This window comes from Macrotis lagotis, chromosome 1 (genome assembly GCF_037893015.1).
Source record: "Macrotis lagotis isolate mMagLag1 chromosome 1, bilby.v1.9.chrom.fasta, whole genome shotgun sequence".
In the NCBI taxonomy this organism is placed as follows: domain Eukaryota; kingdom Metazoa; phylum Chordata; class Mammalia; order Peramelemorphia; family Peramelidae; genus Macrotis; species Macrotis lagotis.
The window spans coordinates 370010726-370037296 of NC_133658.1; the positions used below are offsets into that span (position 1 = coordinate 370010726).

The 26571-nt window shown below is 35.6% G+C and overlaps 1 protein-coding gene across 1 annotated transcript in view; it reads right to left on the bottom strand.

The window, feature by feature from the left end:
* Nucleotides 1-3454: 3454 nt before the first annotated feature.
* Nucleotides 3455-26571, bottom strand: part of C1H5orf47 (chromosome 1 C5orf47 homolog) — a 34984-nt gene continuing 11867 nt past the window's right edge. The window contains exon 6 of the mRNA XM_074229635.1: nt 3455-5936. Coding sequence (XP_074085736.1) covers nt 5935-5936 — 2 coding nt within the window. The 3' untranslated portion in view covers nt 3455-5934. The remainder of the gene's footprint in view (nt 5937-26571) is intronic.

Below are 26571 nucleotides of genomic sequence, written 5' to 3' on the forward strand. Positions count from 1 at the left end.
AGCAGGAGATGATTATAATAATCTGCTGTTTGATAAACCCAAAGAGTCTGGCCATCAGGATAAAAACTCCCTCTTTGATAAAAATTGCTGGGATAATTGGAAGTTAGTATGGAAGAAACTTAGATTAGACCAATACCTCACACCCTTTACCAAGATATGATCCAAATGGTTACAGGACATAGACATAAAAAACAATACTATATGCAAATTAGAAGATCAAGGACTAGTCTACCTGTCAGATCTATGGAAAGGGGAACAGTTTATAACTAAGGAAGAGTTGGAGAACATCACCAAAAACCAATTAGATGATTTTGATTACATTAAATTAAAAAGCTTTTGCACATTTAAAACCAATGTAACCAAAATCAAAAAAAATGTAGTAAATTGGGAAACAATCTACAACTGATGATTCTGACAAAGGATTCATTTCTAAAATATACAGAGAACTGAGTCATATTTTTAAAACAAAAAGTCATTCCCCAATTGACAAATGGTCAAAGAATATGCAAAGGCAATTTACAGATGAGATCAAAGTAGTCCACAGCCATATGAAAAAATGCTCTAAATCATTAATTATTAGAGAAATGCAAATTAAAGCTTCTCTGAGGTACCACCTCACACCTCTCAGATTGGCCAGTATGATCAGGAAGGATAATGATCGTTGTTGGAAGGGATATGGGAAATCTGGGACACTATTACACTGTTGGTGGAGCTGTGAACTCATCCAACCCTTCTGGAGAACTATTTGGAACTATGCCCATAGGGCAACAAAAATGAGCATACCCTTTGACCCAGAAATACCACTACTGGGTCTCTACCCTGAAGAGATGAGGAAAAAGGGTAAAAACATTACTTGTACAAAAATATTTATAGCAGCCCTGTTTGTTGTGGCAAAGAATTGGAAATTAAGTGAATGTCCTTCATTTGGGGAAATGGCTTAACAAACTGTAGTATATGTATGTGATGGAACACTACTGTTCTATTAGAAACCAGGAGGGATGGGAATTCAGGGAAGCCTGGAAGGATTTGCATGAACTGATGATGCTGAGTGAGATGAGAACCAGAAAAACACTGTACACCCTGAAAGCAACATGGGGGTGATGGTCAACCTTGATGGACTTGCTCATTCCATCAGTGCAAAAATCAGGCACAATATTGGGGTATCTGCAATGGAGACAGACTATCATCTGTATCCAGAGAAAGAATTGTGGAATTTGAACAAAGCCCAAAGACTATTACCTTTAATTAAAAAAAGTTATCTTATTTTGTAATTTTGCTATCTCTTATACTTTATGTTTCTTCCTTAAGGATATGATTTCTCACTCATCACATCCAACTTAGATCAATGCATACCATGGAAACAATGTAAAAACTAACAGACTGCCTTCTGTTGGGGGTGGGGGTAGGGAAGCAAAATTGGGGAAAATTTGTAAAATTCAAAATAAATAAAATCTTCCTCATAAAAAAAAAGAAGAGGGTTTAGGAACTCAGGAAGAAAAAGGGAGATAATGAGTTTTCTTTTGCATATTTCAAATTGAAAATGCTTATTAGACATCCAATTAGAACTACAACTTGGGAATGATAATAAGGATGGATATAGATGGAGGAACAATTATGTAGAGTTGATTTAACTTTAGGGAAATGATTAATCAATCATTCCTTTGACTTATAAATGGAAGACAGAGCAAGGAGAAAAGAAAAAGAAAAAGAATACAGAGAAGGAGAGACAAAATCTTTACTTAGAAAAGGAAAAACATAATAGCTTCCTTAAAAATTTCTTTTAAAATTTACACTTACTATAGAAAATGGAAATACAAGAGAAACTATGGAATTATAGAAAGGAACATTGCCTACCGAACTAGTAAGTACAAGAAAACCAGCTATGTCTCTTTAAAAAACCATAAAAAGGAAAGGATTTTAAAAGATATAGGGCAACTATGTGGCACCAGCCTGGAGTCAGGAGGACCTGAGTTCAAATCCAATTTCAGATACTTAAAAACTTCTTAGCTGTGTGACCTTGGGCAAATAACTTAACTCCATTTCCTTAAATAAATATTTTTTTTAAAAAAGAATTTTAAGAGATAAGGAATAATAAAAGAATTAGTTAACATAAAAAAATGCTTTAGTGAGTAATTTTTATGAATATCATCTATAAAACTAAAATAAAAAATGTATAACATGCAGAAAGAATGATATGAAGACCAACCAAGTCAAAATCCCAGGAATATTTATAGACTACACTGAAATGGGAATTAAAAAATAGAACTGAAATGGAACAAATTTCCTATTTTTCTGTGATAACCAAATCTCATAACTAATAACAGTGAAACAAGAAGATTTGGAATTACTTTGATGTGCTATAAGTGGAAAAGCTCTCAAGTTCAAGAAAATAAGTAATGAAAAGCAACTGAATTTAATCCACTAAAAACAATCAACAACCATTACGTATCTTTATATTCCAGGCTCTATGATAATTGATACTATAGCAAAAGTGAGGTAAATCTTAAGTTCAGAGATAAGTCAATATATTATTTAAATATATGTGTGATTGTATTTAAACAACTAGAAAGATTAAGAGAAACCTCTAGAAGGTCCTAGTCCAATTTAGCTAATCCTTGAAAGGTTCAAGAAAGCCTCAAAGGCAAACACTAAGAAGCACCCTGGCCATTGAAGATTACCTATGCAATAGCAGAGAGGCAGGAATTAGAATGACACGTGAAGGAAATAGAAAATGGGTCAGTTTGGCTTGACTGAAGAATGTATAAGGAATTCCATACAATCAGCCTGAGAAAAAAGGTTAAAATCAGACTGTGAAGGACTTGCAAAGCCAGAGATTTTATGTTACACTGGAGGCAATAGGAAGTAAATAAAGCTTCTTAAGTTAGAAATTGATATGGTCAAGGTATACAGGACTGCACTCTATTTATTATTTTGTTAATAACAAGAGATCCAAAGCAAAACATATCCATAAAAGTTTTCTTCTGCAATGTCTCCCACATATAGACTCTTTGGGAGATATCTAATAGAAGAAACTTTTATAGATACAATCACAAAAATTTTTATTCAATGATTCACTAACAATATTTTTAAATATACACAAAAAGGAGATATATATATATATATATATACCAAAAGTATTCCTGCTATCCAAATGATCCTATTTACAGATAACACTGTTGACTTCAGAAACTCTCAATGAAATCCACAATCATACATTAGTTTCTTAGGATATATGCATATACATATACATATACATACATACATACAATATAGATAGATAGATGTCTCCAGTGAAGAAATGGCTAAAAGATATAAAAAGTAACTTATGTTTTATCTTACCCAAAGTTTTTTATAGAGAAATACAATTAAATAAGACATGAAAAGAAGTTAAAGCAATTTCATTAGAGAATACCATCAAATTGACCCAAAAATTTCAATTAAATGTTAGCAGAGTTGAAAAGAAATAGGTACTCTATTAAAATGTTAGTGGATGTACAGATTTATTGCAACTTGCCATATTATTTTTCAGAAATCTTGGAATAGAGTTACAAAATTAAACATTCCATTTGATCTATCAAATCCAATTAGAATTTTTTTGTAAAGATAGGTCCTTCTTTGAACTTAATATTATTCTTATGATAATCATAGCTGTTTTATTTTTAACAGTAATTGGGAAATGGTCTATATGTCAAAAACTTAGGCTAAATAAGGTATGGAAGGTCAAAATCTGTATATAACAACCAAAATCTTTATTGATTTTTGAGTAATTGCTATAGACTACTTATATTATTCATAGTTATTCTGCCAATTTCATTTTGAATTTCTTTGTTATAAGGACATACATATTAATTACAATTATAACTGCCAACAATAACAATTAAAATTTCTATTCTAACAAAATAAATATGTCAGCTTTTAAACCACTGTCAATTGTATTTAGTTCTAGCCTATAAATTAGATAAATTATTCATATTTTATAAATGTGTGTGTATCCCCTTCAGAATCCATTTGGATAATTTTTATACTATATATATAATATCACATGAAATAAAAACAAAAGTTGTAACCAATCAAATACTGGAGTTTTAAAATTGGTATCTTTTGCTTTTTTATCACCTTCATTTCCAAACTTATCTTCACTCTTCTATCCAACAAGTTATTGTTACTGTGAAACCTAAGGGAAATTATTAACCTTTACTATCAGGTCACAAAAGAGGTTAATAATTTCCCCAATCCTTTGTTTTTGCATAAATATTCCTCCTTTCTCCCAGTTTGTTGTGGCCATTACCTTACTGGCCTCCAACTACAGGTCTAAGCAGTGAATCCCAGAGAATAAAACTTAAAATGTCTAATTTATATTTTCTGACAATTTTGTTTTAATATTATATTTTTAAAGTGTTTACAGTTTTATGCTTAATATTACAAGGACTAAAAAAGAAGCAGCTTAGCAAAACTAATCAACCTATCAACTATATCTGATAATATAAGCAATATTCTAAATCCCTACTCCCTCATCTTCTCAAAGAAGTACAACAAATACATTTTAATACAGGAAAGAGATAAGATACCTAAAAATATGTGAAAGATAAAGTATATTTTAAGCACTGTTTTTGTCATAGCTTATGCCATGTGCTGGAGATACAAATATATGAAAACTATAAGACTCCTATTTTTAAGAAATCTTCATTATAATAAAAGAAGACAAAAACATAAAGAGGAGCTAGAAAGCAAGGCTTGGGATGGGTAGGTAAGGAGATTAGACAGTCCAGAAAATAAGTTAAGCTTAGAGAAAGTAAGCAACATGGCTGGGGTTTCTTGAAAAATGGTGATGACAGAATCTAAAAAGATCTTTAAGTGATAATAGAGACTGATGATTCTTCTAACACAAGTCAATAAAAACTTGAGCCTTCAGTTGATAGTCCAAAGGGGGTAAAGAAATCTTTTACAAGAATCACTTGCAAAACTTACTATGGTTTAAAGTAAAGATTTTGATGAATTCCTGAATATGAGTGTAATATCATTAGGTACTTGGAAAAAAACACACTAAGTATTATATACAAAGGTTTTTATAAACACCTGACTATATGTTCCACTGTCAGGGTATTGTCTCTCAATGAGTTTCAGATCTAACTGAACTGTTCTGAAATATCTCAAATAGATATTTTATAAGAATGGAAAAAATAATTTTCCCCAAATGACAGCCCCCAATCTTCAGCAATATTTCTGATTCCAAAAACTTCAAGAGTAAGCCATTTCTTTGAGTTATGCTAAAGTCAAGAGGCTAATGAAGTCAAGGCCTGATGTCTTGCCTAAGATATTAGCAGCAGGTTCATACTACTGCAACTATAAACTGTGACTTCAAAGTCCCTATAGTTTTGGGACTACACAAATCAATACTGCTGTGATATCTCAGAGAAATGTAATACTGAGATGCTATAGTTTTAAGGCACAAGATGTATCTCCTTAATCAACATAACCATAAACTCTCACACCTTTGAAAATGTACAGTAGGGAACTAGGATGACACACTAGACAAATCCTCAGAACAATATCCACAGCTCATCTTTCAGTTTCACTGTACAATAAGAATGTTTTTTTCCTTGTATTTAAGTAGATCTCCAAGAATGACTCCTACTGACCACAAGGAGCACAATTATGCCTAGGCTTACCTTGAGAAGAAAAAAGTCATTTTTCTACCTGACTTTTTTAAGTGAGAGGAGTCCTTCCAAAGAGCTGATGTCATTAGTATCAACTGGAATAAAACTAACGTTATCAGTGGTAAGGAGTAAAGGGAACTAAACTGTCCATACCACATGTCAGAAAACTAAATCAAAATATTCCATGAAATCCAAATGATGTTGTCAGTGTCCATCCATTAATTATGCTCTTTTCCATTTTTGAATGTTTGTCAGTCATTCCATGATGAGTTGTTTTTCCTAGATAACAGAAAAAAGAAGGAAATTCATGTAGCTTTCTCCATTTTCAAGGAAAACTTCCCTCTCTCAGAACCTTTTTTTTTTAGATTTTTGCAAGGCAAATGGGGTTAAGTGACTTTCCCAAGGCCACACAGCTAGGTAATTATTAAATGTCTGAGACCGGATTTGAACCCAGGTACTCCTGACTCCAGGGCCAGTGCTTTATCCACTACACCACCTAGCCACCCCTCTCAGAACCTTTTCAAAACATAAATTACAACCAAACATTCATACCAGTAGGAGGCATTATTAAAAAATAATGCATATTGTAGAACCTAGGTTAATGAGTTTATGTATGCTACCCTGGATGAAGTAGAATGTTTTCACAAAATTTGTCTTTCAGGATTCACAGTACATATATCATACTAGACTTGAATGGCTCACAAAGGGATAATACCCAATGAGGGCACTGGTTATTTTTTGCTTTCATATGTCAAAGGAACTTCACTCAACATACATTGTCCATTTCTACTTCGATTCTATCACCATGGATAGCCCTTTCTCACTATTCACAGTCATATCCTTTGCTCATGTCCTCATTACCTCTTACCTGAACTGTTGTATAGCCTCCTAATTGGTCAACCTGTTACAAGTACTCCCCCCACCCCCTCCAATTCACTCAGAAGCGAATGTAAAGAAAAGAAAATCAGTGAGTCAAAACAGGAAAGTGATTCTAACACATGAAAAATAAGTGAAAGTAGTAGTGTTAGTCTTACTTTTAGTAAAAGTAACATAAGAGAGAAGCCTCCCAACATTGAAATCCCCAATATTCTCATGGAAGAAGATTCTCCTCCCAAACAATAACTTCCTCCTCCTTCCTCTTGTCTACCTCAAGTCAGCCATGACTCTTCTCAAGGGTAAAGTGCAGGTTAATTTGTTTTACTTTTTGATTTATATTGTGTACTAATCATTGTGATTGTATTTCAGGTACATCAGGGACAAAGAAAATACTTAAAATTATTAATAATTATTTTGGGGGATGTGGTACCGATCATCTGACTTTACATTACTTCCTATGGGAAAATTCGCTTTGTGATATGAACAAATCGAATAACAGAATTTTAGAATGAATTAAATTCATAATTGAAGTGGCTAGACTATCAACAAAGTATTTCTAGAGCAGGGACAAAAATAACAACAATGGCTGAAAAAGAGCACAAGCAAGCAATCACTTCAAAGAATTGGGAATATAGTTTTTCCTTTTTGTACATAGAGAAGCATTATGGAAGTTTCTCAAAAATTATTTGAATTAGGTTTTCATATATATATATATATATATATATATATATATATATATATATATATATATATATATAGTGTTAATTTTAAGATAGTTCCACCATTGTCATTACCAATCAGAATGTGAATAAACACAATCCTAATTATTATGCCTTCATGAAAAGCCATCTTTGGAAGCAGCAATCAGCACTCTATTATAAACCAAATATAGTGGAGGCACATTAATGATCAGGATATGATTAAGTTCTTCTCTGATGCTTCTTCACAGGGTAGGAATGATTATGAATACTCAACTGATGGTAGTTCCTGACAGACTGACTTAATTGAAAGGATCTTTACTGATCCTGAGATGTCTTTCATCACACATCACATAGTAGGTAAATCCCTATGGGGAAGGCTGCTATAGCATGGATCTTTACAAGCACAGCAAGAGAGAATATGGTCTTCAAGAAGTTATGAAAGAGCTATGATTTGCAAGGACAGAAGGAGTGGCTATTCTGATGAAATCATATATCAATGTTTAATAAAAACATTCACTGATAGCTAATATTTATAAAGTGCTTCCTGTGTGCTAGGCATTATGCTAAGCATTTTACAATTATCTCATTCAATCCTCATAACAATCCTGAGAGATAAGTGCTATTATTCTCTCCAACTTATAAATAAGAAAACTGAGACAAATAGAGATTGCCCAGTACTACACAGTTAATTAATATCTGAAGATTCAGGACTCCCTGTATCCAGGCCTGGTGCTCTATTCACTATGCAAACTGTACTAGAAGTCTCATTACCATGGAAGTTTCGACAAAAACACATATGCTCTAAAGAAGCAGTGAGAAATTCTGTACACATATATGTCTAATAGTATTCCAAGGAAAGTAATAAGTGCTAATGTAGTACAATTCTTAACTTGATTTCTAATTACTGGGAATAGTTCTTTAAAGAAAAGAGATTAGAAGTCTACCCATATTTCTTTTTTTTCTTTTAATAACATTTTATTTGTTGTCCAATTATATACAATAGTAGTATCTACCTATCATTTTTTGTAAGGTTTTGGATTTTACAGTTTTTCCCCAATCCTCCCTTCCCTCCCCCCCCCACAGAAGGCTGATAGTCTCTACATTGTTTCCATACTATACACTGATCAAAACTGAATGTGTTATAATAGTAAGCATAAGAGTAAACATAACTCCCCCCCCCAAGAAGATGAGAAATCTTAAGAGAGAAATAAAATGTACTTCACTCTGTGTTCAGATTCCAATGGCTCTGTCTCTGGGGTGAGTTGTGTTCTTTATCATAAGTCCAGAGAAGTTGCTTCAATATTTTTCCCATGGTTGCTATTACTAGCTGTACCTCCACTCTATTCTTCCCCACTCTCATTTATTCTGTTCTCTCTCCTTTCATCCTGGCCCTCTCCAAAAATGTATTGTATCTGAGTAACCTCTCCCTCGATCTTCCCTCCCACCATTCTCGCTTATCCCATCCCTTTCTTCTCATTTTTCTCTAGGGTAAGATAGATTTCCCCACCCTATTAAGTGTGTATGTTATTTCCTCTCCGAGGCATTTCTGATGAAAATGAAGACTCATTCGTTCCCCCTTGCCTTCCCCTGTTCCATTCCATGGAAAAAAGCTTTTTCTTGACTCATATGTAAAATTTCTTAGCTTCTTCTTCCTCCCAGTATTTTCCTTTATTACTCATTGACTCCATCTTTTTACTATATTATAACATTATATTCCACTCCTTCCTATGTTCTGTCTATATATACTCCTTCTAACAGCACTTATAAATGAGAAAGTTCATATGAGTTATCAATTATCTTCTTCCCGTGAAGGAATACAAACAGTTCAATATCATTAAGTTCCTCATAGTTAGTCCTTCTCTTCCACCCCCCTCTATGGTTCACCACAGTCCTGTACTTGGAGATCAAACTTTCTGTTCAGCTCTGGTTGTTTCAATAGGAAAGTGTGAAAGTCACCTGTTTCATTCAAAGTCCAACTTTTCCCCCAAAAGAGGATGTTCAGTTTTGCTGGGTAGTTGATTCTTGGTTGTAAACCAAAATCTTTTGCCTTCCAATCCCTACAAGCCCTTAATGTAGATGCTGCCAGATCCTGTGTAATCCTGACTATGGAACCTTGGTAGTTGAATCATTTGTTTCTGGCAGCTTTTAGAATTTTCTCTTTGATTTGGGAGTTTTGGAATTTGACTATAATATTCCTAGAAGGTTTCTTTGGGGATCTCTTTCAAGAGGTGAATGGTGAGTTCTCTCAATTTCTACTTTATCCTCTACTTCTAGGATCTCAGGGCAATTTTGCTGTATTATTTCTTGAAAAATGAAGTCTAGGCTCTTCTCCTGATCATGGCTTACAGATAGCACAATAATTTTTAAATTATTTCTTCTGGATCTGTTTCCAAGGTTGGTTGTTTTTCCAATGAGATAATTCACATTTTCTTCTAATTTTGGCTTTTTTGGAAGAGTTTTATTTCTTCCTGATTTCTCTCAAAGTCATCAGCTTCCTTTAGTTCCATTCTGCATTTGAAAGAATTATTTTCTTCAGAGAGCTTTTTAATCTCATTTTCCAGCTGGCCAGTTCTGCTTTTTAAGGCATTCTCCTCATTTGCCTTGTTTTGCTTTTTCCATTAGGCCTAAACTGGTTTTTAACATATTATTTTCTTCAGTATTTTTTGGTATATCTTTCACCAAGTTGTTGATTTGGTTTTCATGATTTTTCTGCATTGCTCTCATTTCCCAATTTTTCCTCCATCTCCCTTAATTGCTTTTCAGTCTTTTTTTGAACTCATCCATACTCTGAGCACATTTTCTACTTCTCTTGGAGGTTTTGTATATGTATGCTTTGATTTTGATGTCATCTGAGTATGTGTTTTGATCTTCCATGGGACTAAAGTAATTCTCTATGATCAGATTCTTCTTTTTCTGTTGTTTATTTCCTTAGACCAAGACAGCACTTCCAAGGCTTTGGGTTTATTATTTTTTTGGGGGGACACCCCACTGGGACCTTTATTCCTTCAAGGCCTTATGCTCTCTTGCCTGTGCTTTGTAGATGGCCCCCGTACTTCCCTCTGCCCTGGAGCTATAAGGAGAGATACAGCTTGGCTACTTAGTATGGAAGCCCAAACAGCAATCTAGATCTAAGTGTAGCCTAACAGCAGAGTTCTACCCCAGGGAGAGCAGAGATATCTCTGCAGACTTCCCTTACTGTGTCTGGGGGTGCAGGCTGCTTTCTCCAGATTCTCACTGCAGATTCTATAGCCAATGCTCCTCACTTCACACTCATTCTGGTGTAGCAGAGTTCTCTCACTGCCCCTTAAAGCTGTTGTCCGTGATGTCTGGGCTGGGCTGGGCTGTGGCCCTAGCTTTTATCCCAACCCCCCGGTCCTGGTGAAATACACCTTTCCTGCAGAATTTCTAAGTTATCTTGAACTGGGAAAATGTATCACTCAATCTTTCTGTGGGTTCTGCCCCTCTAAATTTTGGCTAGAGTCATAATTTGTTGGCTTTTGGAGTTTTGAGGTGAAGGAGTTCCTGGGAAATGCTTCCTTCACGCTGCCATCTTGGCTCCACCCCTCTGGATGTCATCTACCCATATTTCAAAGGACTCAAAATTAAATAGAGAAAAAACATTTTAGCTTTTTTGTCTCAACTCTTTCCTCTTTCTCTCTGATTGTATCTGTTTCTCTCTCTCTCTCTCTCTCTCTCTCTCACACACACACACACACACACACACACACACACGTGTACACACACATTAATAGCCATTATTGAGATAAAAGATAAAACTCCCAAGTCCTGTATTATACACTCCTGGGAAACTGTAAAATCCTTAGCTTACTTCTAAGGGCATATCACCTCAAACTCTGGATAGAGGGATGTCTCCAAACTGTAAGTAAAATTAATCCCTAAATTACTAAGGCACTGTACAGAAAAGCCAGAAATTAGGTTTTCAGAAGAAATAGTCTCAGACTTCTAGTCAAAATTACTGAGTGAAAGTTTGCTATGGAGGAGTCATATGGATGAGGATAATCATACGAATGAAGAGTGGGAAACTGAATAACAGTAACAGCAATAACACTGACTGAAAAGAGCACAGGATAATTAAATTATTTTTTTTTAGATTTTATTTTTCTGGCAAGGCAATGGGGTTAAGTGGCTTGCCCAAGGCCACACAGCTAGGTAATTATTAAGTGTCTAATGCCAGATTTGAACTCCAGGGCCGGTGCTCTATCCATTGTGCCACCTAGCCATCCCTAATTTATATTTTTTTATGAGCAAAGTAGCTCTAATTTTGAAAATTACCACAAAACAAACAAAATAGCTAAATTTACTATAAGAAACAAGTGCCTTATCAAGAACTCAGAATCACCATTAATGAATCAAAGAGGATCCTTTATTAACATTCCCAGTCCCAAAATGGCCCCACCTGGGGCACAAAAGCCTTTTAACCCTTGTCTAGAAACACAAGTCCCTCCCAAGGTCTGCTCCTGGTTTGCCACTCACTGGTATTGTACTCTATTCTCACTCTGGTGGGACATTTTTTTATGAAGACCTTCTAACCTGACTTGGGCTGAAAATAGTTTCACTCTGTCTTTTTGTGAATTCTACCACTCTAGGAGTTACATTTAGAGTTATGATTTGAAGCAGATGAGTCTAACCTGCTGCCTAGGTCTGGCCTTGGTGAGAGGAGCATTCATGTGGTCAGCAAAGCATTTGTTGGTGATGAGGGATGCACTGTATTTATGAATGGGTATTGAATTCTGTACAGGTCCCTTGAGGGGTTTGTTGGCAGTCCCCAATTGGCTGGGTATTACAGAGATCAAAGACCTACCCAGAAGTCCCTAATTCCCTCCCCAATTGGGTCTGATTCCTTAATAAACTTCCTCTTCCCCACAATAGTTATCTAGGCCCTTAGGCTCTTCTGTCCTCATTTGGATGTATAATACAGACATGTGGATCTCACACCTAGACTGCCATCAGTTCATTCATTAATTCACCTGTCATTCTAATTATAAAATTTCTTGTGCTCCTGTTTTAAGTAGAAGTAGATTTCTTTCTTTATGGTTTCCCCCATCCTTCCTGCTATACATCAATTTATTTTATGGTTTTCTCCATCCTCCCTAGCTGTTAATCTGTAAGACATAATCTCCTTTCCTCAGTTTCTCATAACTGATATAGAAATGAAAATTAATTACTTATAACAGAATTAGAGTCAATGTGAATAGAGAGAACAATGTAAAATTTCCCCCACAGTATTTTCAAAGGAGCATACAGACACATTTTAAAATGTAAACAATAATTAATAATTAACATTAAAAAGAAAATATACTAAAAAATATAAATGGAGGTAACAGAAATGTGGGAATTCTGTTATGATGGCAGGGTAAAAGGTTCTGCTCAAAATAAAGAAAACTACAAATGACCATAAAAATAAATAGGAAGGCAGAAAATGCAAATAATCTATCAAGTAAGTTTTAAGGATAATTACTTTTCAGTTAAGAGATAAGGATAATGTACATCAGAAAAACGCCCAAAATTAACAAATATTATTTTGTTTTGATTTTGAAAATATTAGCAACTAGATGATACAATGGTGAACATTGTGTATAGAATAGGGAATACCTTAGTTCAAAGCCTTTCTCAGACACTTAGTAGCTGACTAAGTTGGGCAAGTAATTTAAACTCTCTTAGCATCAGTTTATTCATCTGTAAAATTAAGACAATAGCAACTACTTCATCATAATGATCATAGGAGAGTGATTTGTAAACCTTAAAGACTATATTTAAATGCTAGTATAATATACTTATTTATGTTCATATTGACTTTTTTTTATAAAAATGTAAAAGCTCCTTTAGGGTGGGAAAATATATTATCTCAGAAAAAGAATTCAAAAGAGGTGGAGCCAAGATGGAGGAGCCAAGGCAAAGATTTGCCTGGATTCTCCTACCTATCTAAATACCTTTAAATAAAATATCTTTTATTTGTACTGAGCCCCACTGCCCAACAAACCCCTCAAGGGACCTATACAGAATTCAATACCCATTCATGAATCCCTCACCACCAACAAATGCTTTGCTGACCACATGAATGCCCCTCTCACTAAGGCCAGACCTAGGCAGCAGATTAGACTCATCTGCTTCAAATCATAACTCTAAATGTAACTCCTAGAGTGGTAGAATTCACAAAAAGACAGAATGAAACTATTTTGAGCCCAATACAACTTAGAAGGTCATCATAAAATGTCTGTCCCACCAGAGTGAGAATAGAGTACAAAACCAGTGGCACACCAGGAGCAGACCTTGGGAGCCACTGAATGAGCAGTGGCATAAGTTTCCATAATTTTCAACTCACAGATGAACAACTTGTCAGAAGAAAATTACTAGGGTCTCTATTATCACTGAGTCAAGACTCTGTTGCTTTACCTACACTCAGATCTGTATTACAATTTGGGACTGCAATCCCAGAGATAGGAGGAGCAGTAGCATACTACAACTTGTGACCACAGGGCAGCAAGAATTCTCCTTACGGTTCCTGAGAAGAAAAGAAAGCTTGTGGTCACTAGCAGACCAGAACACAAGCCAAGAGAGCAGTAAATACCTCTCTTTAGGTCATACCACCTTGGAAGAACTGAAAACATACAGGTCCCTAGAAGTAGCTCTGCAAACAGCTGCATAATACCCCACAAGCATGGTCAATGTACTTTCTACCCTGAAAGCAAAATCATACTTTAACATAAGAATAAAAACTCAAGTAATGGATGGGGGAAATGAACAAACAACAGAAAAAAAAATTCTGACCAAGAAAATTACTATGGTAACAAGGAACATCAAAACACACCCACTCAGAAGAAAATAACAAAGTCAAAGCTCCTATATCCAAAGAAAAATATGAACTTGGCAAGGTAATAAAGAAAGAGAGGTAGAAGAAAAACTGGGAAGAGAAATGAGAGTGATGTAAGAAAAACATGCCAAACTAGTAAATAGCTTGGAAAAGGAGACACACATACACACATACACACACACATACACACACACAGAAAAACATACTGAAAAAAATAGCACTTTAAAAATCAAATTAGGTCAAATAGTAAAAAAACAAGACATTAAAAGTCAATGACGAAAGAATGCCTTAAAAAGCAGAACTGGTCAAATGAAAAAAGAGACACAAAACTTCAATAAAGAAAAAACTCCATAAGAAGTACAAGATGGCAGAACTATTCTAACTCCCAAAGCACTCTTGGATTTTCCTCAGAAACATTTTTAATCAAGCCTTTAAGCAACAAAACCCACAAAAGAACAGAGTAGAGCATTTTCCACATAAGATAACTGGGAAGGACTTCAGAAAAGGTCTGTCTCACTAGGGTGGAGAGGAAACTAGTGCAGGAAGCAGAGTTCAGTGCAGGAAGGGAAACCAGACTGGCTTGGCAAGGAGTGCAGAACAGTGGGGTACAGAGGAGGCCAGTCAGAGGTTTTTAGCCATAGCAGAAATTTGCAACAAGCCTCCTGGGCCCAGTTCAGCACGTCAAAGGAAACAGTAGGGAAGTTGGGAGGGCTTCCACACAGGAGACCCAGATCCCTGTGCAAATGGTGCCACTGGGCTAGATGGCCCCAGCCCAGTGAGTAAATTCTAGTTTCAGTATGGTCTGTGCACTAACCCCTCCATCAACACAAGAAGCTTTAAGGTAAGTCAGAAAAAAAAGCCTTGAAGATAGAAAACTACTATGCTCTTAAGGAAAATCACAACACCATCTCAAAAAAAAAGAGCAGAAAAAAGTACTACATATGAAGCTCCAGAGGGATATATATACGAATTGGTCTGCAGTCCAAAAACCTCTCAGAAGAGCTCAAAAAGGATTTTTAAAATCAAGGAGAAAAATTGGGAATGCAAGAGAAACTCAACATACTGCAAAAAGAAGCAAAAAATTGAATGAAGAAATCAACTCCTTTAAAAATACAATGGTGCAAATGAACAAAGAAAAAACTCTTTAAAAAACAGAATTTGGAAAAATTGAAAAAAGAAAACAATTCCTTCAAAAATACAATTGGGCACATGGAAAAAGAAAACAGCTCCTTCAAAAACAGAATTGACAAATTGAAAAAGACATGAAAAAGCTTACTGAAGAAAATAATTTCTTGAAAAAAAGAGACTTAGGCAAGTAGAGGTTAAGGACTCTATGAGACATCAAAGAATCAGTCAAGAAAAAAACAAAAAAAAAAGAAAAATCATAAGAAAATGTAAAATAACTTCACTGGATAAATAATTGGCTTAGAAAAATAGATCCAGAAGAGATAATATAAGAATTAAGGGGGGTGGCTAGGTGGCGCAGTGGATAGAGTACTGGCCCTGGAGTCAGGAGTACCTGAGTTCAAATCCAACCTAGACACTTAATAATTACCTAGCTGTATGGCCTTGGGGCAAACCACTTAATCCCATTGCCTTGCAAAAAAACCTAAAAAATTAAAAAAAATTAATGAACTACCTGAAGGCCATGATCAAAAAAAAAAAAAAAGCCTGGACAACATCTATCAAGAAATTATCAAGGAATAGTGCTCTGATATCATAGAACCAGGGAGTAAAATAGTCAATGCAAGAATCCACTGATCACCTCCTGAAAGGAATCCCAAAATGAAAATGTCAAGGAATAATGTAGAAAAATTCCAAAGTTATCAGATCAAGGAGAAAATATAGCAGGCAGCCAGAAAGAAACCATTTAAACATGAAAGAGCCAAGTCAGGATTATGCAAGACTTGGCAGCATCAACTTCAAAGGATTGAAGGGTCTGGAATATGATATTCTAAGAAAAGGAGCTTGGATTATAACCAAGAAACAATGACCCAGCAAAACTGAGCACATTCCTTCAAGGAAAAAAAAAACAGATACTCAATGAAATAGGTGACTTTCAAATTTTCCTAATGAAAAAACCAGAGAAGAACAGAAAATTTGATCTTCAAACATGAGACTCAAAAGATACATTAAAAAGGTAAACAGGGGAAAAGAAAAATAATGTTATTCACTAAAATTAAACTGGGATAATGACTTATAAATCTTGAGAACTCTATCTCCATTAGAGGGATTATGCTTAGAGAGAAGGTATGGGCAGAAGTTATTTTTATTTTATTCACAATCATGTTAAATTTATTTCTTTATTAGTCATGTTCTACACTTAGTTCTTATTCCCATTATTCTGTTGAAAATGCTTTCTCTCAGGTTCTCTAGTGACCGCATGATGTTCAAATCTACTTTTTCTTTTTAAAAATTTTTTAAAATTTTCTTTATTTACACATTACTAAAATATTTTTGTTTAAGAATAAACATAATACCCCCTCCCCCACAAAAATATAAAATTTCTGTCTGTGCTCTGATACCATCAGCTCTGTCTCAGGTGGAACATATTCTTTATCATAAGTCCATCATAGAAGCTACTTCCATATTTTTCCACAGTTGCTGTTGCTAATTGTAATTCCCTCCATCCATTCCTCCCCACCACAATCTATTATATTTTCTCTTTCCTTTTACTCTGTCCCTCTTAAAAAATGTGCTGTGGAGCAGCTAAGTGGCACAGCGAACAGAGCACCGGTCCTGGGGCCAAGAGGACCCAAGCCTACATACCACCCCATAGATCCAGCAACCAGCTGGCCCCATGGCCCTGGATAGGCCACCCAATTCCACCACCGTGCACAAAGATAAAAAAAGTTTTATATCTGACTATCCTCTCCTTTGATCTGCCCACTCCTCTTTCACCCACATTACCCCTTCCCTCCTCCTGTCACCCTGCTCTCCTTTTTCTTCTAGATGTCTATACCCTACTGAGTGTGTAAGTTGTTTCCTCTCTGATCCATTTCTGATGAGAATGAAGGTTCCCTCATTGCCCCTTGCCTTTCCCCCATCCATACCACTGCAAAAGCTACATGAAATATCTTACCTATTCTAACTCTACTTTCTTTTATTCCCAGTACATTTCCCTTTCACCCACTGATTCCATTTTTATAATATATTATATCTTCAAATTCATAATGAGGTTCATATGAGTATTATCAGTAACACTTTTCCATACAGGAATACATGCAATTCATCATCATTAAGTCACTCATAATTTACCCTTCTCATCCCCTTTATGTTTCACCTGAGTCCTTTACTTGAAGATCAAACTTTCTGTTCAGCTCTGGTCATTTCAACAGGAACATGTGAAATTCCTGTTTCATTGAAAGTCCATCTTTTCCCCTGGAAGTCCTTCTTTTCCCGAGTTTTGCTGGGTAGTTGATTCTCAGTTGCATTCCAAGCTCTTTTGCCTTCTGGAATATTATACCCCAAGCCCTATGAGCCCTTAATGTAGATGCTAAATCTTGGGTAATCTTGACTGTTGTTCCACAAGATTTGAATTGTTTCCTTCTGGCTGCTTGTAATATTTTCTCTTTGACTTGGAAGTTCTGGAACTTGACTATAATATTCCTGGGGGTTAGTTTTTTGGGGGATCTATTTACAAAGGAGATCAGTGGATTAACTCAATTTCTATTTTAACCTCTGCTTCTAGGGTATCAGGGCAATATTCCTGTAGAAATTCTTTAAAAATGAGGTCAAGGCTCTTTTCCTAATCATGACTTTCAGTTACCTCAATAATTTTTAAATTATCTTTCCTGGATCTGTTTTCCACTTCAGTTGTTATTCCACTGAGTTATGTCTCATTTTCTTCTAGTTTTTCATTCTTTTGTGTTGAATTATTGTGTCTTGATTTCTTGCAAGGTCATCAGCATCCTTTAGCTCCATTCTATAACTGAAGGATTTGTTTTCCTCAGAGAGCATTCTTATCTCCTTTTCCAACTGGCCAATTTTGCTTTTTAAAGCATCCTTCTCCTAAATAACATTTTGAACAGTTTTATCCATTTGACCTAAACTGGTTTTTAATATGTTATTTTCTTCAGCATTTTTTGGATCTTCTTGACTAAGCTGCTGATTTAGTTTTCATGTTTTTCTTGCATCTCTCACATTTCTTTTGCCAATTTTTCTTTTACCTCCCTTTACTTGGTTTTCAGATTCTTTTGTTGAGCACTATCATAACCTGAGCCCAACTTCTATAGTTCTTGGAATCTTTAGATGCAGAAGCTTGGATTTTCTCATCTTCAGGTTGTGTATTTTGGACCTCCATGGGACCAAAGTAATTTTCTATGGTCAGGTTCTTTTTTTTTTTCCTGTTTACAAAATATTTCTCAATGGTGTTCCCTATTTTTTCTCAGTTTACTCATTTCTCCAGCCTGTGTCTGGTTTTGGGGTGCTTCCTGAGCTTTTGAGTATTATTGGGACACGCCTACAAGGACCTCAGTATGTGAGGCTCTGACTGCTCTCCTGGTCTGCTGAATGGCCACAAGCTCACTCCTCTCGGACCCCAGACTGTGACCAGGATCTGAATATGGTCAAAGCCCCAGAGTCCTGTCCTGGGAACAGAGGACAGACAGACTTTGTGGTATTCTCCCCTCAGTAGTCTCCCTCTACTCCCTTACCTTCTGTGGGCTGAGCACGTAGGAAGCAGCTGCCGGGCAGCTCCTGCTAGGCAGCTTCACAGGCCTGCTTCCATTTCCTGGGATCTGGGCTGCACTAAGGGCTGTGGCCATGCTGAGGAGGGTTATGCTGGTCTGGGCTTCATGCCAGTTCTGGCAAAGGTCTCCCTGACGACCTTCTAAGTTGTGCTTGGTGCTCTCTGGGGTGGCAGGTCAGAAAACTGCTTTTGCTGTCAGGCGCCCTGGGGTTGTTTCCGGAAGACTGAAGTTCCTTCGATCTGGTGCGCTGCTGCTCCTCCAACCCCATGGAACAGAGCCTTCCCACTATTTTCCAGGCTACCTTGGGCTGCAGAATTGCCTCACTGGATCTTTCTGTGGATTCTGTCTCCAAAAAATTTAGTTAGAGTCATAACTTTAAAGCTTTTGAAATATTTTGGAGAGTACCTAAGAGAGGCTGTTCTCCAGCCACCATCTTGGCTCCATCCCCCAAATCTCCAGAAGTTAATTTTGATGGTATGATAGAAAAAAAAATTAGGACATTTTAAAAAAATAATTGTATGGGAAAGTAGGAAAGGATAAATTACAGAATAGGATAAATTATATCACAAGAAGAGATGCAAAGGATGCATTACAGTAGAGGGAAAGAAGAAAGGAAGTGAGAATGGCTTGGATTTTACTTTCATTAGATTTGACTCTAAGAGGGAGTATTAGATATATTCAGTTGGAGTTAGAAATTTATCTTACCCTATGGGGAATTAGGAATGGAAAAGGGATGAAAGATAATACAGAGTTTGTAATTATCACTATGAATGTAAATGGGATGAACTCTTCCATAACACAGAAAAGGATAGCAAAATAGATTAAATACCAAAATCCTACAATATGTCATTTACAAGAAACATATTTGAAGCAGAGATATACACAAAGTAAAGGTAAAATGTTGGAGCAGAATATATTATGCTTAATTTTTCAAAAGCAAAAAATAGATCTAATTAAAAGGGATAAAGAAGGAAATTAAATCTTCCTAAAAAGTAATGATGATGATGCTTGTCTTTCATTCTCAGAAAGACCATGGTATCAGGGAAACGATGTAACAACAAGCACATGAACTGGATTTGAGTGAGAGGGTACTGGACTAAGTCACCAGCCTCACTTTCTCTCCAAAACCATCAGGGTCCAATGATGAGTTATGAATCAGGATGATTGGAGATTGCCCTGAACGTGAGGCAATCAGGATTAAGTGACTTGTACAAGGTCACACAACTAAGTGGCAAGTGTCTGAGGTCAAATTCAAACTCCCATCCTAACTCCACGGCACTGCTCTATTCATTGCAACATCTATCTGCCTTCCTAAAAGATTACATAGACAATGAAGTGATATCATTACCAAACATAAATACACCAAGTGGTATAGATCCAAATTCTTAGAAAGAAGACATAGACAGCAACATTATACCAATGGGGGACCCCAACCTCTCTCTCTCAGAGAACAAGAAAAAAATTAAAAGAGTAAATTGAATTGATTGACCCAGTAGAGCCAAGATTATGGAATGAAGGCAGGAATTATCAGAAGCTCTTCCCCAAAAACAACTCCAGATGCCATAAAATTATGACTCTAACCAAATTCTACAGGGGTAGAGCCCACAGAGAGACTGAGTAAAACAATTTTCCATTTTGGTGGATCCATGGGAAAGGTCTGTTCCACCTGGACTGGGGTTGGAAGGAGCTGCAGCACAGTCTGGGCCACAGCAGCACTGCAGAAGGGGCCAGTTGCAGTCTTCCAGGAACAATGTGTGGGGCATCTGGGTCCATGGTAGCAGGAACAGTTTCCAGACCTCTTGGCCCAGGAATTACAAGGATTGCTTGGATGACTGGTAGAAGAACTCTGCTATAGCAGAGTAAACTTAGACTCCAGGCCTCAGAGAAGCCCCAGGAACCTGTGGAGTGTGACCTGTAGCTGCTTCCAGAAAGCACAGCTCACAGACAATAAGAGGGTGGGGAGAGACTGCAGAGGTGTTTCTGCTATCCCTGGGACAGGACTCTGCTGCTTTGTCCACACTCATATCCAACTCTTAGTATAGGCCAGGAGAATAATCAGAACCTCTCACAAAACATTAGAGGAATTAAGGGCTCTGGGGGGGGGGGGGGGGTATACCAACCCCCCCTCAAAAAAACTTTGGAAATAAATTATAATCAGATCATAGGCTGGGAAAATGGGCAAACAACAGAACAAAAAGAATTAGACCATAGAAAACCACTTTGGTCCCATGGAGCATCAAAATATATACTCAAAAGATGACAAAGTCAAAGTTTCTGTATCCAAAGCCTCCAAGAAAAATAGGAATTGGCCTCCTGCTATGTAAATGCTCAAAAAAAGGCTTTGAAAAGCAAGTAAGAGAGGTAAAGGAAAAATTGGGAAGAGATGAGAGAGTGATGTGGGAAAATCATGAAAACTGGGTCAACAGTTGGTGAAGGAGAAGCTAATAAATACCAAAGAAAACAACATGTTAAAAACCAGTTTAGATCAAATGGAAAAAACAGTCCAGAAGGTCAGTGAGAAGAAAGTCTTAAAAAGCAAATTTGACCAGATGAAAAAGGATATAAGAAAGCTCTCAGAAGAAAATCACTCCTTCAAATGTAGAATTTCTCTTGAAGTTTCTCTATGTTTTGTGGAGGAGGGAGAGGGGAGTTTATATCTACTTTCACAACAAGATTCACTGTATAAAGAAAGCTGATGACTTTGTAAGAAATACAGAAACCAGGGGCAGCTAGGTGGCATAGTGGATAAAGCACCGGCCCTGGAGTCAGGAGTACCTGGGTTCAAATCCAGTCTCAGACACTTAATAATTACCTAGTTGTGTGGCCTTGGGCAAGCCACATAACCCTGTTTGCCTTGCAAAAACTAAAAAAAAAAAAAGAAATCAAGAAACCATAAAATAATAACAAAAGAATGAAAAACTAGAAGAAAATGTGAAATATCTCATTGAAAAAACAATTGATCTGGAAAACAGATTCAGGAGAAATAATTTAAAAATTATTGGGCATTGGGATACTGAAAGTCATGCCTAGGAAAAGAGCCTAGACTTCATTTTTCAAGAAATAATCCAGCAAAATTGCCTGGATATCCTAGAAGCAGAGGGTAAAATAGAAATTGACGGAATTCACTGATCACAGCCTGAAAGAACACCTCCCCCAAAAAAACTTCCAGGCATATTATATAGCCAAATTCCAGAACTCCCAAGTCAAAGAGAAAATACTACAAGCATCCAGAAAGAAACAATTCAATTACCATGGCACCGCAATCATGATTACAAAGGATTTAGCAGTGTCTACATTGAGGGCTTCTAAAGCTTGTAATATAATATTCCAGAAGGCAAAAGAACTTGAATTACAATCAAGAATCAATGTCTAGCAAAACTGAACATTCTCTTTCACAGGAAAAGATGGACATTCAATGAAATAGGGGACTTTCAGACTTTGCTGTTGAAATGACCATAGCTGAACAAAAAGTCTGATCTTCAAGTACAGGATTCAAATGAAGCATAGAGAGGTTAGACAGGAGGTGTTAATTATGAGGGATTTAATGATTTTGAACTACTTGTATTTCTGCCTCGGAAGAAGATACTGATAACTCCTATGAACCTTCTCATTTATAAGAGAAGTTGGAAGGAACACACACACATATTTATACTCACACACAACACACACACACACACACACACACACACACACACACAAAGCATAGGAGGTATGTGAATATAACATAATATATTATAAAGATGGAGTCAATGGCTAAAAAAGGAACGTACTGGGAGAAAGAGAAAGGAGAGGTAGAATGAGCCAAGATATTTCATATAAAAGAGTCAAGAAAAAAGCTTTTGCAATGCAATGGAATGGGGGGGGGGAAGGTGAAGGGGAATGAGTGAGCTTTCATTTTTGTTGGAAATGGTTCAGAAAGGAAATAACATACACATTCAATAGGGTACAGAAATCTATCCTACCTAAAGGAAAAAAGGAGAGGAAAGGGATAGAAAAAAGGGGGGAAAAGGGAAAGTGAAGAGAGTTGTTAATGATAAAAGAGAGGGCAGATCATGGGAGAAGGTAGTCAGACACAACATACTTCTGGGTAGTCACATACAACATACTTCTGAGAGACAGGATGAAAGGAAAGAGAATAGAATAAATAAGAGTGGGGAGAAATAGAATGGAGGGAAATACATTACCAATAGCAACAGTGTGAAAAAATATTGAAGCAACTTTCCTTATGAACTTATGATAAAGAATGCAACCCGTTACAGAGAGAGTCCTTGGTATCTGAACATAGACTGAGATATACTTTTTTTTTCTTTCACTTCATTTCTCTTGAGGTTTCTCTTATCTTTTGAAGGGGAGGGAGATTTATGTCTACTTTCACTACAAGATTATTGTAGTGAATAAATAACTAAATAATAAAATAAATTTTTCCAAATCCCCCCCCCCAAAAAGAAGTAAATAGAATTTTAGAAAAGACATGATAGACCTCTGGAGACAACTGAATGGGGATAGAAAGGAATACACTTTTTCTGAGCAGTACATAGCACTTACAAAAAAACTGACCATGTATTAGGGCATTAAAAAAAACCTCACAATCAAATGCAGAAAGGTAAAAATATTAAATGCACTAAAAATTACAAGTAATAAAGTGCCATGGAAAATAGAATAAAAATTAGTTTGGAAACTAAATAACCTAATTTAAAGAGTAGATCAAACTACAAATCACTGAAATAATTAATAATTATTTCATTCAAGACAATGACACTAATAAGATAACATGCCAGAACTTGTGGGATACACTCAGAACAATTATTAAGGGAAATGTTATATTTCTAAATGCTTACATGAATAAAATAGAGAAAGAAGAGAAAAATGAATTGGGCATGCAAATAAAAAAAGCTAAGAAAAAAACAAATTAAAAGCCCCCAATTAAATACCAAATGAGAAATTCTGAAAATCAAAGATTAATAAAATTGAAAGTAAAAAGCTATTGAACTAATAAATGAAACTAAGAGTTGGTTGTATGTAAAAAAAGAACAAAATAGGAAAACCTCTAGTTAATTTGATTTAAAAAAGAAGTAAGAAAACTAAATTATCCATATCAAAATGAGGATAAGGTCGAATTCACCAACAATGAGGAGGAAACTAAAATAATAATTCAGAGTTATTTTGCCCAACTGCATGCCAATAAGCCTGACAATATAAATGAAATAGATGAATATTAAGAAATATATAAGTTGCCCACATTAACAGAAGAGAAAATAAAATACTTAAATAATCCCGTTTCAGAAAAAAGAAATTAAACAAACCATGAATAAATTCCCTAAGAAAACTATATCTAGTATCAGATGGATTTACAAGTGATTTCTAGCAAACATTTAAAGAACAATCAAGACCAATTATATATAAACTATTTGAAAATACAGGTGAAGAAGTTCTGCCAATTTTCTTTTATGAAACCAATATTTATATCTAAATCAGCAAGAATCAAAAGAGAAAGAATGAATAATGATGCAAAAAAATTTTAAATAAAATTTTAGCAAAGAGATTACAACAAGTTATCACTATCATAATACTCTATTATCAGGTGGGATTTATATAAGGAATGCAAGATTGGTTCAATATTAGAAAAATTATAAGCATAATTGACCATATCAATAACAAAACTAACAGAAATCATATGATCATTTCAATAGATGTGAAAAAGCTTTTGACAAAATACAGCATTCATTCTTATCAAAAATAATAGAAAGCATAAGAAAAAAATGGAATTTTCCTTAAAATGATAAACAGTATCTATGTAAAACCATCAGCAAACATTATATGTAATGGCGATAAGCTAGAAACAGTCCCAATAAGATCAGGAATGCAACAAGGATGCCCATTTATTCAATATTGTATTAGAAATGTTAGCTTTAGCAATAAGAGAAGAAAAAGAAATTGGAGGAATTAGAATAGGCAACGAAGAAACAAAACACTCATCCTTTGCCAATGATATAATGCAATACTTGAAGTATTCTAGAAAATCAACTAAAAACTACTTGAAACAATTAGCAATGTTAGCAAAGTTGCAGGATATAAAATAAACCCACACAAATCATAGCACTTCTGGATATAACCAGTAGAGCACATCAGCAAGAGATAGAAAAAAAAAATCCATTTAAAGTAATTGTAGACAACATAAAATACTAGAGAATCTACCTCCAAAACAAACCCAGAAACTATATGAAAACTATTACAAAACACTTTTCACAAAAATAAAATAAGATTTAAATAATTGGGAAAATGTCAATTGCCCGTGGATAGGCAAAGCTAACATAATAAAAATAACAATTCTACCAAAATTAAATTGTTTATTCAGTGCTATAGCAATTAAATTATCAAAAACCTATTTTACAGGGTTAGGATTAGGGTCAGCAAATTAGGATTAGGGTTAGGTTTGTTAGGATTAGAGGAAATTAGGGTTGGGAATTAGGGTTAGAGTTGGAACACAAGGTCAAGAATATCAAGGAAATTAATAAAAAATGTAAAAATGGACTAGCCAGAACTAAAATGATGTTAGTCATCAAAGCAGTTTGGTATTGACTAAGAAACAAACTGGTGTATCAGTGGAATAGATTAGTTACAAGAGAAACAGTGAGAAATGGCTCTAGTAATCTAAAGTTTGATAAACCCAAAGACTCTAGCTTCTGAGAAAAGAAATCACTATTTGACAAAAATTGCTGGGAAAACTGAAAAACAGTATATTGGAAACTAGGCAAAGATCCACATCTTACACCCACACCAAGAAAAAGGTCCAAATGGGTACTGGATTAAGACATAAAAAATGTTATCATAGAATAATTTAGATAGGACTTCCTGAGGCAGCTAGGTAGCACAGTGGATAGAGCACCAGCCCTGGAGTTAGGAGAACCTGAGTTCAAATCCAGCCTTACACACTTAACAGTTAGCTAGCTGTGTGATCTTGGGCAAGTCAGTTAACTCCATTGCCTTAAATAAAATTTAAAAAAAGAGGACCTCCTTCCATTATTTGAGCAGCATTAGAGGCTGAGATTTGACAAAGTACAAATTGATTCTCTGCTGCATGTGTTTGTTAATTTTGACCTAACAATTAACACTAAGACAACAGGTTCTCTACCAGCCACCATACCATCTATACATGGAACCATAAGTTACAACAAATGGAGAAATTTTGATTGCTATGGATAAACCTTGGCAGGGATGTGCACATAGCTGATGAGGTTGACTCATGCAGAGCTAATCAGTGTTTCATAGGCTCCAAAGAAAAGACTACCTCTCAAATAGAGGTTCTATAGAGACAGTCTACCAACACATGCCAAGAAACTGAATCACTTCTATTTGAATTGACTTTGGAAGATCCTGAAGATCATCTGAGACTGAGGTCCTCTCTCAAGCTGAACTGCCAAGCTTAAGAGAGCTTGCAGAAAACACAACTCTGATGGGCTTCTCACAAAGCCTGAATGACCTCTCTGACTCTGTCCCTGAGACAATAGAGCTTGATGGATAAGTTTCTGCCTGACTTCACCCAGAGACAGGCCTCTGTATCAGTTTCTGGTCATTTCCAAAGAAAACTAATGTAGAGTGCGTGTATCCTATTGTTTATACTGCTACTTTTAGCTTCCACACTTAGTTCAATGCCTAGAGAATAGCAAAAACTTATCAAATATTTTATCACTCATTCAACTTTGCACTTCATCCAACACTTTTCACTATGACTTATACACTATAGATATTAATTAAAGTTTAATTCAAGGAATAAAAGCAAGTTATAATTTCAAACCCCAAGTTACTGAAATTTG